This window comes from Myotis brandtii, unplaced genomic scaffold, assembly GCF_000412655.1.
Source record: "Myotis brandtii unplaced genomic scaffold, ASM41265v1 scaffold731, whole genome shotgun sequence".
NCBI lineage: Eukaryota > Metazoa > Chordata > Mammalia > Chiroptera > Vespertilionidae > Myotis > Myotis brandtii.
The window spans coordinates 1,832,666-1,845,989 of record NW_005370895.1 but is presented as its reverse complement, the minus strand read 5'-3'; the positions used below and the strand labels follow the sequence as shown (position 1 = coordinate 1,845,989).

The window sequence follows — 13,324 nt, the reverse complement described above, 5'->3', positions numbered from 1 at the left end:
TTCTCTCTCATCATTGATGTTTCTATCTCTCTCTCCCTCTCCCTTCCTCTCTGAAATCTATAAAAATATATTAAAAAAAAATAAAGTTTCTTCCTCCTCCTCTCTCCAGGCAAATTTCACCGCATCCCCCAGATCTATGTCAGATGGTCCCTCTTTAGTGGGGCCCCTCCCAACTCCTGCAGAGCTGTTACTCCCCAAATGTCTCTTCCTTACAAAACCTTACTCCATTCTGTGTTTCACCCCACCGGACGGTGAACTCCTTCCTGGGGAGAGAGCATGTGTTACCCACACGTGTGGCTGCCCCACTCCACCCCCACCCCATCTCCACCCTTAGCACAACACCTAACACCCAACTAATCGAGACGCTTTGTTATAATAACTTCCAGTTCATAAAAGGAAACACTGAGCTTGTCATGTTTATCTTCAAAGCGAATCTCATCTTAACTGAGTGGTTTTCTGCATTTGCCCTGAACACACGTTGCAACATTCTCACTGTTCTGAGGGAGGCGGACACGGGCTGTCGGGCAGCACTGCCCTTACCTGCATCCCCCTCATCCTCTGGAACCGGGCGATGGTGTCGCTGATGGTGTACACGCGCACGTGGCCCATGTGCAGCCTGCCCGACGGGTAGGGGAACATGGAGAGCACATAAAACTTGGGCTTCGATTTCTAGGGAAGAAGGAAGGAAAATGATGAGGATTAGTAAGCATTTACTGGGAACCTGCCTGCACATAGCAGTGGGCACGTTCCTCAAGGTAATTGTTTAACACTGTGAAACGTGTCCTTTTGAAAACACTATTCCTGTAATAGAAGTTGACAAAAATGTCAAAAACCCAAATTCAAAGCCCTGGTTTGAGCTAAAGAATGTCCAAAATGATGCCGAACACCCTCCAAGTGCTAATTATTCATCTATATTTTTAATCTTTTTTTTTTCTCTCTCTCTCTCTCTTTTATTTATTTATTTTTTAAAATATATTTTATTGATTTTTTACAGAGAGGAAGGGAGAGGGACAGAGAGTCAGAAACATTGATGAGAGAGAAACATCGATTAGCTGCCTCCTGCACACCGCCTACTGGGGATTCGCCCGCAACCAAGGTACATGCCCTTGACCGGAATCGAACCCGGGACCCTTCAGTCCCCAGGCCGACGCTCTATCCACTGAGCCAAACCGATCAGGGCTCTCTCTCTTTTAAAAAGCTTATTTTTAAGACAGCTTCTATCTAGATCTAAGCAAACTGTGTTTTTCCAAATGAAGCTCTAGTGAATCCCGGATGTGACATCTCTGAACACGGAGCCCTTCCGCAATCCTGAGCTGCACTCAGACCTGGGTTAGCTGTCAGACCAGTACCCTAAGGCACCAGTTTGGGTCCTGGGTTTCTCACTGTGTTGGGAGCTTATCTTTTAACAACAACAAAAAAGCTGAAATGGGAAGATAGTGGGAAAATCTCAGCCAGTGAAGGGAGAAGGCTGTGGCTTCCCGGGGCTGCTCTGCAGGCGGCCTCAGGCCAGGGCTGTATAACTAACTCTCCAGCTTCCCAAGATGCAGCTTCAGCATGAGAAACACAGAGAACTGGACGTGCATCCCAACAGAATGAACACAGGGCAGGAAGTCCTCATTGGGACGCTGACTTCGGCACCTTAGTTCTTCCATCGGTAAAATGGTGAGTGCTGGCACAAGTCCGTCTACAGGAGGGGATAAGGCTCCAAAGGAAAGCTGGTAGGCAGGTAACTGATTCCTCATTGGGGCCTGTTGTTCAAGGGCAATGACTGGGTTTGAGCATCTCCCCCACAACCTCCCAGCAGAATTAATAACTATTGGATGTTTGTGGGCCTTGGTGCCCCGGAAGCCTGATAACTGGCCTCCGTAGAACTCTTAGCAAACTGTCCCCATGATGCAAACTGGGTATTTCCCAGCAAAGTCCACCAATCCTGTCCAGGCGATGGCACGCTCCCCCCGCCCAGCCTTACATCCTCCCAAGGGGCAGAGGAGCTCCTAGGAAGAAAGACAATAACTGCTCCTGCTTTGTCACTAAGGGCCGGGACCATCTGATATTACACTATTTCATTTACTTCTGCCTTCTGTCTTTCCCTTTCTGTCTTGACTCCCTTCCTAGAGTCTTCTAAGGCTTTGCTTCCCCCAAACTAATGAAAACAAATGCAAAACAGAATATTCATAACCATCCCTTTGTGATCATGTGGGGGGAAGGGGATTTGCGTTTTTTGCTAGTATTTGCACGCCTGATCGTTGACACAGCCAACTGTAACCAGGGGAGTAGAAGAAACCAGAAAGCAGATTCTTTCCAATCTCATCTGACCCCTTGCTTTAAACTTCCTTCAGCAAAGAAGTTAAACTTTTACCAGAGCCTCTGACACGTGGCAAAACAGACTAGCGTGGAACTTTTCTCTCCCTGCCCCTCCTCCAGAAATGACCGACGGGCAGTCAAGTCAAGATGCCTGAAGGAAGAAAAGGGGAGTAAGGAGTCTGGAACTAGTCTACACACAGACTAGAAAACCGTCTTGAAATGCTGTTGGTGTAAACAGATGGGTGGGAAGCAGCACATTGATCACGCTCTTTAATTGGAAACTGTGGATCCACAGCGCTTAGGAAACCTCAGGAACGTGGGTGAGGACGGGAGGTTCAGGAGTCAGTGGGGACTCAGGAATTACCATCTTTAAGAAGACAGGTGACAGATAATCCTCTCAGCTTATAAACAAGGCTCTCAAAGGAGGAACAAGACCTCAGGAAATAAGCAAACTAGCCTCCCTACTCATTTTTAGGGAACATGGTAAAGAGCTGTTAAAGAGTTCTTTATTTTTTTAAACAGTTTTTTATTGATTTCAGAGAGGAAGGGAGAGGGAGAGAGATAGAAACATCGATGATGAGAGATAATCACTGATCAGCTGCCTCCTGCACGCCCCACACTGGGGATCGAGCTTGCAACCTGGGCATGTGCCCTGACTGGGAATCGAACTGTGACCTTCTGGTTCATAGGTCGACACTCAACCACTGAACCACACTGGCTGGGCCAGAGTTCTGGGACCCGAAAAAAAAACACACAAGAAAACCCTTGCTATAAAATATTTCGAGTTTTTCATTGTAAAGTTTTTACATTAAACCTGTTTTTCTTTTATTATAATCACCTTGTTTTTATTATAGTAATATATTTTTATATTATGTTTATTTAACAATCAATCTTGCCCCAAACATTTTCCACATATAACTCCTTCATTACCATCTCCTTTTTGTATGTTGGTTTAACAAAGCTTAAATTTATGTAAAATCGAGTGATTCATTATATAGGAGCTAAGCCAAACACCAAAACTGAGTTTATAGAAGATATATAGAAAAGTACTGCTAGCAAAAGCTTTTAATATTCATGGATATTTTTATTGCAGAAAAGGTATTCAGCTTACTGCCTGCCCTGCCTTTTGCTTTCTGTGTGAATTAAGTCATTTTCCTCTGTGACAATGAAATGCATTCTATCCTCTGTGGGTGGAAAGAAGAGAAGGAATTATGGGAGTTTATGTTATAACCAAGCAGGAATGTAATTGAAAGGGAAATTTTCATAATTATATAAAAGTTAAGAATCGAAACCTTTAAAAGAAATTAAGATTTTAAGCGATAAGAAAAGGACGGTCTTTATAAATAGGTCCTATTCTTTTTGCCAGCTTCTCATGTTGGGAGAGAGATAATTTCTGTTTCTTTATAGACCTGGCTCCGAGCTGGGAGGAAGGGAGGATGGCAGAGAGGAGCACTCAATAGCAACCTGGAGCCCTAGTTCTGGTCCCAGCTTTGCCCCTGGCTCTGAGACCTTAGGCAAATTCCTTTGCCCTTCTGGGCTCAGTTTACAATCTGTAAATCAAAGGTTTCTCAGTGGTTAGAGCATCGGCCCTTGGATCAAGGGGGTCTCAGGTTTGATTCCCGGTCAAGGGCATGTACCTCAGTTACAGGTTCCCCAGCCCCAGTAGGGGAGCATGTTGGAGGCAGTCAATCAATGTGTGGGTGTCTCTCCCTCCCCCTCCTCCCTCCCTTCCACTCTCTAGAAATCAATGGAAAAAATATTCTTGGGCCCAGCTGGCGTGGCTCAGTGGTTGAGCGTCCACCTATGAACCAAGAGGTCACTGTGCGATTCCCGGTCAGGGACCATGCCCGTTTGTGGGCTTGATCCCTAGTGTGGGGTGTGCAGGAAGCAGCAGCCGGTCAATGATTCTCACTCATCTTTGATGTTTCTATCTCTCTTCCTCTCAGAAATCAATTAAAAAAAATATATTTTTTTAAAAGATGACTGGGTCTGAATCCTGGCTCTGCCACAGGTGAGTTGTGCATCTGGACAAACTGCCAAACCTCCCTCTGAGCCTCGGTTTTCTTATCCCCAAGATGAGGATAATACCTTCCCTCAGGCTTATTTCAGGATTAAATGGGAAAATAATGGACAGATGGTGCCTGACACATAATAATATGCTCATTAAATGGAAGTTCTTGCCCTAACCGGTTTGGCTCAGTGGATAGAGCGTCGGCCTGTGGACTGAAAGGTCCCAGGTTCGATTCCGGTCAAGGGCATGTACCTTGGTTGCGGGCACATCCCCAATAGGGGGTGTGCAGAAGGCAGCTGATCGATGTTTGTCTCATCGATGTTTCTAACTCTCTATCCCTCTCTCTCCTCTCTGTAAAAAAATCAATAAAATGTATTTTTTTTAAAAAAAGGAAATTCTTTTTAGGATGATGATAATTAGGATCATGATGGCAAAATATTCAACTTCTAGACAATCATTTGGGTGGGTTTCAACTGTACCTCACACTAGAGCAGTGATGGCGAACCTTTGAGCTCGGCGTGTCAGCATTTTGAGCTCAGCGTGTCAGCACCTAACTTAACTCTGGTGCCGTGTCACATATAGAAATTTTTTGATATTTGCAACCATAGTAAAACAAAGACTTATATTTATTTTATATATTTAAATGCCACTTAACAAAGAAAAATCAACCAAAAAAATGAGTTTGCCTGTCACCTCTGACACGCGTGTCATAGGTTCGCCATCACTGCACTAGAGTGAGGTCCATGATCAATGCTTCCGAACCCACCAGCATCCAGCAGCGTTTTCAGTTCCTGACAAGACGCACCACACATTTTTCTCCCCTTGTACCTTTCATTTACATAACACTTCAGTTTGTAAAATGTGTTCAGCCACATTTCCCATTTGATTTTCAAAACAATTCTGTGAGATAAATAATGTGAGGAATGTGAGGATCAAGGAGGTTCATGATGTTGCCAAGTTCGCACGAATTCTGGGGCAGAGCCAGTCCTTTTCTGCCAGGCTCCAGACCCTCGCCAGGTGCTCGCTCCACTACACTACACCCCCCTCAAACCCGACAGCGTGCCAGGGCCCATCCACAATATCTCCAAAGCTATTTACCCATTTATTGAAACACTAGAGGCTCAGTGCACGAATTTGTGCACGGGTGGGGTCCGGTTGGGCAGATCAGGCGGGGCCGGCCAGGAGGAGGGGCCTCGGGCAGTTGGCCAGCCGACTCCGACCCCTGATCAAACTCCCAGTCGAGGGGACAATTTGCATATTAGCCTTTTATTATATAGAATAGTTTATTTTGATCCACTTAATTTTTTAAAAACCATATGCTTAAGAATAAGATGTCACAAAATCAGTAAGCTACAACTTCAAAATGTTTGAAAGTCACTAAGTTATAATCTAAACCAAAAGCAAAAAATCGAAGTTTAAGCTACTTATTTAGAATTAAACTGCACCCTGCCCAGTCGGTGTGGCTCAGTGGTTGAGCATCAACCTATGAACCAGGAGGTCACGGTTCGATTCCTGGTCAGGACAGCACATGCCCAGGTTGCAGGCTCGATCCCCAGTAGGGGGCGTGCAGGAGGCAGCCAATCAATGATTCTCATCATTGATGTTTCTATCCCTCTCTCCCTCTCCTTTCCTCTCTGAAATAAAATATATATATATTAAAAAAATGAATTAAACTGCTCCCTAAGGTTTATATCCAAAATATATTAAGTTAGATTAGTCTGATCATGTTGCCAGGAAGGCTTTTCACTTCCTAATGAGTAAGAGTGAGGCTTGCATTGCACATTTACGCATTACATTCAAACCTTCCTTTTTGTCATTTCACTTGTTATATGCTATGCCTTTCTCAATGTCAGACTTTCTCACACAGAAGTTGGGCTCACGGCTGGCGAGTGCAGCGGTGGTGGTGGGAGCCTCTCCCGCCTCAGCAGCAGCGCTAAGGAGCAGCAAGCCAAGCAGTAAAGAGCAGCAAGCAGGCGGACGGTAAGAAGCAAGGGGTCCCCGACTATGAGAGGGATGTCCACCGAGGGCTCCCGACTACGAGAGGGTGCAAGCCGGGCTGAGGGACCCCCCCGCCAGTGCACAAATTTCGTGCACTGGGCCTCTAGTACTTAATAACTTGTTTGAACCGGGCAGTCTGACCTCAGAGTCCAAGCCCTTAACCCCTCTTCTCCACCCTTTCAGAATCTCCCAGGATACTCACATCAGCTTCAGAAATTTTGGAGGCCTGTTCTTTTATCCGTGAATGCCACCATTTCTCAACATCCTTTCTTGTCTGCAGCGTATACTCTTTCGTCCACTGGCCCGTGGCACTGTAAATTCCTCTGGTACATCCTGGAATGACTCTCTTTCCCCAACTGATGACATCCGGCCCACCATTTAGCTCCCTTTTCAGAAGAGAGACATAGAAGCCCAGTCTCTGCCAAGCAGAAGCCATTCTTCAGAAGGCGGGAGGCCCTGAAAGAGGGGAGAAAGCACACTGGTGAACCACCCGAACCCCCTCCTGAGCCTGGCCTTCCACTCAGCACAGCTCAGGGCTCCCTGCCCCCTCACAGGCTTTCCTCTTATTCTTCTGATGATTTCTCTCCCTGAAAAGAATGCTTTAGAAGTTCAATTGAGCTAAGTACATTTTTTTTTAAATATGCTTTTAATGATTTCAGAGAGAGGAAGGGAGAGGGAGAGAGAGATAGAAACATCAATGATGAGAGAATCATTGATTGGCTGCCTCCTGCACACCCCCTACTGGGGATCGAGCCTGCAACCCGGGCATGTGCCCTGACCGGGAATCGAACCGCCACCTCCTGGTTCATGGGTCGATGCTCAAGCACTGAGCCACACTGGACAGCTAAGCACAAACTTTTTTTAAAAATTAATTTATTTATTTTTAAGCACAAACTTTTTAATGGAAAATATAAAGGTGGTCAGTGCTCCCAAACACCAAAGATACAACGCGCCCCCCCCCCCCGCCAGGGACAAATGGAGACCACTGCCTGGGCCAGCTCCTACCACAGCCTCACAGACTGCATGGGAGGCAGCGGAGCCCTCCCTCCCTTCTCTGTAGGCCAGCCCAGGGTCTGCCCAGCAGGCTTCACTTCCCATCGTCCAGGATTCAGAAGAGCTCCAAGCATATCTTAGCTTGGCCTTAGGCTCAAATATCGGAAGGGATCTGAACACAGGCCTTCAAGGAGGACCAGAGACTCTGGGCGATTATAAGCATTTTTCAAATATATTATGAGTTCAAGATACTCGGTAGGCTAAGCCAGGAAATAACTGCAATTTAGAAGACTGCTTATTCACTTAGTTCTCCATTCATTTACCAAATCTGCACTGAGTGCCACAAAGTACACACAGCTCTAGGCACTGGGGACACAGCTGTGAACAAACACAAAGTCCCTTCTGTCCTGGCCCTTACACACTGGCAGAGAAAAGGAGGTAAGAAGCCAACAAATATTATACAATATGTGTAACAGTGGTTTTTCTGGAATCCAACCCATAGGTGGGGGCCCATCAGGACATCCAGCTGCGATTCAAAATTCAACTTAAACGTTTAAATGCTTTTCTCCAAAGTTGAATTCCAGAAATGAACTCATGGAAGATGTTTCATGTTTTATCACGATTCAAAAGGTTGAGGTGACAGTGCATCAGATATTTAAGATTTATGAATAAATAAACTTTCTCCCTTCTTGCATAACAGCATTTGAGAAGTGCTATAGTATTTTCATAACAGATCTTTCAAAACCAGGAAGGAAGGAAGGAAGGAAGGAAGGAAGGAAGGAAGGAAGGAAGGGCCTGACACTCTAAGCTGGTGTTCTTTGATTCTCTCAGAATGTCTCCATATCTACTAGGATTGGCCCCATTTCACAAAGGTACACGGACGTTGCCAACAGGGTTCATTACGGGCTTATAAAGGCGAATTTCACACTCACACAAAATGGCATCACAGTGTTGGCATTTTACAAGTTGGTCTGCCAAGGTTCCTGACATACCAGTTCTCACTGTATTTAACACATCTCGCTTCTTTGGGGGTGAAATCAGAAACAGACTAAAAAAACAACAACAACTCCCTATCCACTGGGCTTGGCTATTTTAATGTGAGTAGATGTGGCTATAGATATAATAGTGAACTATGTGAAATCAGTTGAATACCAGCAATTCCATATGACCAACCTAATATACAGACACTTTGTTTGTTTTATTGTTTAAAGTATTACACATAGTAGTACATATATCTCCTTTTTCCCCCCATTGACCTTCCCCCAGCCTCCCCTACCCCTGGTCGCATGCCCTCATTCCCCCCCCCTCCCCTCCCGTGTCTTGTATCCATTGGTTGTGCTTATGTGCAAGCATACAAGTCCTTCAGTTGATCTCTTTCCCCCGCTCCCCAACATTCCCCAGCCTTCCCGCTGTAATTTGACAGTCTGTTCGATGCTTTATTGCCTCTGTATCTATCTTTTTGTTCATCAGGTAATATATAGACACTTTGTACAACTAAGGCAATCGCATTGATTTTTAGGGGTTAGATGTCTACATAATTAGAACTACCTACAGGACTCATGGATTTTAGGTTCTCTTGCTAAGTCAGCATTCCCATATCTTTGCAAACCAAAGATGCCAGTTTAACGGAGGGCACACAGGGAGATGCCTGCCATCTCTCTCCTAGACTGCATTCCCTAAGAACACATTGGACTATCCTCTCAAATAGAAACAATGGCAAGGAGCAAATTATAAAAATACAAACTGACTCTAACTGTAGTCCCACAAGCTTTTGATTTTAATGATGGTTAGCCATTGTGACAAATGAAACAGCAACGAATGCAAACAGCTCACCAATAGGAGCAATATGAAGGTCATTCTTCCACTTAAAATTCTAATCCTGTCTCTACAACTCACTTATCCTATGAACCAAATTACAAACAATGCATTTACAAACAAGCTTTCTAAAAACATTTACATAATACCTGGTTCACTAATAACCTCCAATAACCTTGCCTTTACACAAACTGGTAGACTAAAGAATCCTGAAACCCATCTGGGTATTTATAAGAACTTAAAGTTCATAAAGAAAAAAGAACAAGTAGATTACAAAGTGACAGATTATTCAAGGAATGGTGGCAAAATTCAAATTAGATCCCCACCTCAAACATAAACCACAGTAAATCTCATATAAATTAAAGAATTTTTTTAAATACCACAAAACAAGACAAAAACATAAAGGGTAGGGAAAATATAGGGTTATAGTTGTTGTATGGAAAATAATACAATAATTAATAAATAATAAACAAGAATAAACTGAGTTACGTACTCACAACTGTAAACCTATCTTTGCCCACCCTGTGGATGAGTACTTAGTAATTCTTTGCAAAGTGCAGGATGTTCTGTCCAGAGAATAAAACAATGAAAAATATTAATAATCTCTCTTAAAATCTAAAACATCTGTCTATCAAAAACACCATTGACAAAAGAAGAAAGCAAAAAATAAGCTGAGAAAAAAACTGCAAAAACTGCAACCAAAAAGCTTATCCTAATCTATAGAGTTCACATATGAGAAGAGAAATATTAAAAACCTAATTTTAAAAATGAGTAGAGGGAAAAAGGGAAGAGTAAAACCAAATGGCTAATAAATGTATAAAAAAGATCAACTTTACAACGAATCAAAAATGCAAATTAAAACAACAATAAAATATTTTGCTTATCAGGTTGGCAAAAACCTGTTAAACCAGTGATTCCCAAAGTGGGCGCTACCGCCCCCTGGTGGGCGCTGCAGCGATCCAGGGGGGCGGTGATGGCCACAGGTGCATTTGTTTTAACTTTTTTTGTATTACCTTTCTATTCTGAGTTCAATAGTTTCATAATTTCAAACTTCAATGTTTCTAATTTACACCTTTCTTTACTATATTTTACGAAAAAGGTAGAAACATTAATACATATATCTTTCTGTTTAATTCCTTTTAAAATTTTTAAAAAATTAATTTCCAGGGGGCGCTGAGTAATATTTTTTCTGGAAAGGGGGCGGTAGGCCAAATAAGTTTGGGAACCACTGTGTTAAACCAAAAGAAATGTGCGTAAGCAGTGCCCAGATCGGCAGTGTTTGGACAGAAGAGACCCGGGGACGCCCCTTCTTCCAGCCTCCGGCCACCCTCCTGCATCTTATCCAGTCAACCAACTTCAGAACCACCTCAGGGACCAGCCAACACACCGGGGTTTTTTTCTACCTTAACTCCTTATTGCCGAACAACCATGAGCTCCCAGATTCGTCAGAATTATTCTACCGAGGTGGAGGCTGCGGCCAACCCCTGGCCAACCTGCATCTGCGGGCCTCCGCACCTACCTCTCTCTGGGCTTCTATTTCCACCGCTAGGATGTGGCCCTCCAGGGTGTGGGCCACTTCTTTCGAGAGTTGGAGAAGAAGCGTGAGGGCTCCCAGCGCCTCCCAAAGACGCAAAACCAGCGAGGGGGCCGCATTCTCTTCCAGGACGAGCTGAAGCCTTCCCAAGAGGAGTGGGCAAAACGCAGGACATGACCATGGATGCCGCCCTGGCCTGGAGAGGAACCTGAACCAGGCCCTTGTGGAGCTGCAGGCCCTGGGTTCTACCCGCACAGACCCCCATCTCTGTGACTTTCTACAGAATCACTTCCAGGGTGAGGAGGTGAAACTCATCAAGAAGATGGGCGACACCTGACTAACATCAGCAGGCTGGCCGGCCCCCAGGCTGGGCTGGGCGAGTATCTCTTCGAAAGGCTCACCCTCAAGCACGACTAGGAGCCTTTGGAGCCCAGAGGCCTTTGAGAGGCCCCTCTGCATCTCCTGGTGTCTGGCTTTTACCTGAGCCTCTTATCAAAACTACTAGCCATTCTTTTAACCACCCTGAAGCCCTCTCCCATGCATTGGACCAAATGAAACAATAAAGCTTTTTGCAGAAAAAAAAAAGAAATGTGCATGGCTCAGTGGTTGAGCATTGACCTATGAACCAGGAAGGAGGTCACGGTTCGCTTCCTGGTCAGGGCACATGCCTGGGTTGTGGGCTTGATCCCCAGTGTGGAGCGTACAGGAGGCAGCCAATCAATGATTCTCTCTCATCACTGATGTTTCTCTCTCTTTCTCCCTCTCCCTTCCTCTCTAAAATCAATAAATGTGCATTTGTATACAGTGCTGGTGGGTATGTAAATTGATTCTACCTCTCTGGGGAGCAATACGGGAAAATATGTCAAGACTCTAAGTTCAGACCTTTTGTGCAGTGGTTCTCAACTTTCTGGTCCTTTAAATACAGTTCCTCATGTTGTGACCCAACCATAAAATTATTTTCTTTTTTTTTTCTTTTTTCCCCCTTTATTGAATAAGCAGTTCCTCATGTTGTGACCCAACCATAAAATTATTTTTGTTGCTACTTCATAACTGTAATGTTGCTACTGTTATGAATCGTAATGTAAATATCTGATATGCAGGATGGTCTTAGGCGACCCCTGTGAAAGGGTCGTTCGACCGCCAAAGGGGTCGCGACCCACAGGTTGAGAACCGCTGTGTTAGAGGGTCCTCAAGATTCAGCACATAGTATACTCAGGGCTATGATTTCTTTTTTTTAATAGTTTGGTTCTCTTCTTTTTTGTAATGTATTTTTATTGATTTCAGAGAGGAAGAGGGAGAAAGAGATAGAAACATCAAGATGAGAGAGAATCATTGATCAGCTGCCTCCTGCACACCCCACACTGGGAACTGAACCCGCAACCCTGCAACCCGGGCATGTACCCTGACCTAGCCTCGAACCAGGACTTCCTGGTTCATAGGTCAATGCTCAACCACTGAACCACTGAGCCACACCGGCCGAGCAGGGCTATGATTTCTTATAGAACTTTCTGGAGCTCGGCCAAGTTCCCTTCCTCTACTTCCCAGGCCCTGCTCTCTGCCACTCACCCCCAAAGCCCCGATGGGTACTGCCTCTTCCTGACCAGGAGCAGCCGTTTTATTAGAGGACTATGCCCATAGGATAAGTGTGAAAGGTGTGGCTGTGGGTTGCATTTATGATCAGCATGGCACCTTTCTTCCTCATCTCTGTCTTCCCCAGCTCTTTACCCAGATGTCTGGAATCTTGTCTCTTCTTCCACCATATTCCGTGATCCTCCCAGCCTCACTTGGGGCTTAAGGTTCAGTTTAATGAGAATGTGGGGGGAGTGGCATGCAAAGCAACAGAACACATAGGAGAAGCATGTGAAGGCACTTGGGTGCACCCAAAAGAAGGTGTGTGAGAATGTACCTGGGGAAATGAGCCTTAATGGACCAAGTTCGGAGACCAAACAAAAATACTACCTCTAATAACGTGATCTGGGCTTCTGCAACTGCTAACTTCCTGTATGACCCCAGGCAACTTATGTCGTGTCTGGAACCTCAGCTTCTCCTTAAGATGAGGGGTTAGTTAGACCCAATGATCGCTGAGGCCCTTCGAGCCCTGACATGCTGTGGCAATGACAGGTGGGCCAGAGAGGCACTGGATGGCTTTTCACTAAGTCCAAACCCCAGCCCAGGGAGCACAGATGCAGGGACCAGCGGGCGGGGGAGGAACTGGAGTACAGACCTACGTGCACACGTGCGCTTTCCAGGGGAAGGGCCCAGAGCTGTCGGCGGGTCTGTCGCTCCAAGAGCCTGAAGACGCAGGTCTCAGAGACTTTCCCAGCGGATGTCGGAGACTTTTCCAGTTCGGAAATGGCTCGACTCCGGGACCACCTAACCCAGTCTGCACCTTCCCCTCCTGCTCCCAGCAGATCGGAACCTCCCGATCCGGGGAGAGAAGATCGGGCCTCGCCTCTTGTCCCGCTGGCCCCGCTCAGGGGTTTACCTGCTCACAGGTTCTGGCCTGCGGCTCCTTATGCCTCGGTTCCCACCTCAGGCGAACACTGCCCGGCCGGCCTCCATGGGCGCCGCCATGTTGGCAGAACAACAACTTTATCGGTAGCGGCCGCCACAGTCACAGACAGGCGGGGGCGGAGCCGGGTTGGCGCAGCTCGGCCTTCTCTCCGACT

General features: G+C 45.6%; 1 protein-coding gene and 1 pseudogene across 1 annotated transcript in view; one reads left to right on the top strand and one right to left on the bottom strand.

The window, feature by feature from the left end:
* The window catches only part of LARS2 (leucyl-tRNA synthetase 2, mitochondrial), a 107,718-nt gene extending 94,403 nt beyond the window's left edge, over positions 1-13,315 (bottom strand). The window contains exons 1-3 of the mRNA XM_014530284.1: positions 13,141-13,315; positions 6,516-6,769; positions 541-669 (exon numbers count right to left, since the gene is read on the bottom strand). Coding sequence (XP_014385770.1) covers positions 541-669; positions 6,516-6,749 — 363 coding nt within the window. The 5' untranslated portion in view covers positions 6,750-6,769; positions 13,141-13,315. The remainder of the gene's footprint in view (positions 1-540; positions 670-6,515; positions 6,770-13,140) is intronic.
* LOC102246209 lies at positions 10,550-10,848 on the top strand (annotated as a pseudogene).
* Positions 13,316-13,324: the final 9 nt, after the last annotated feature.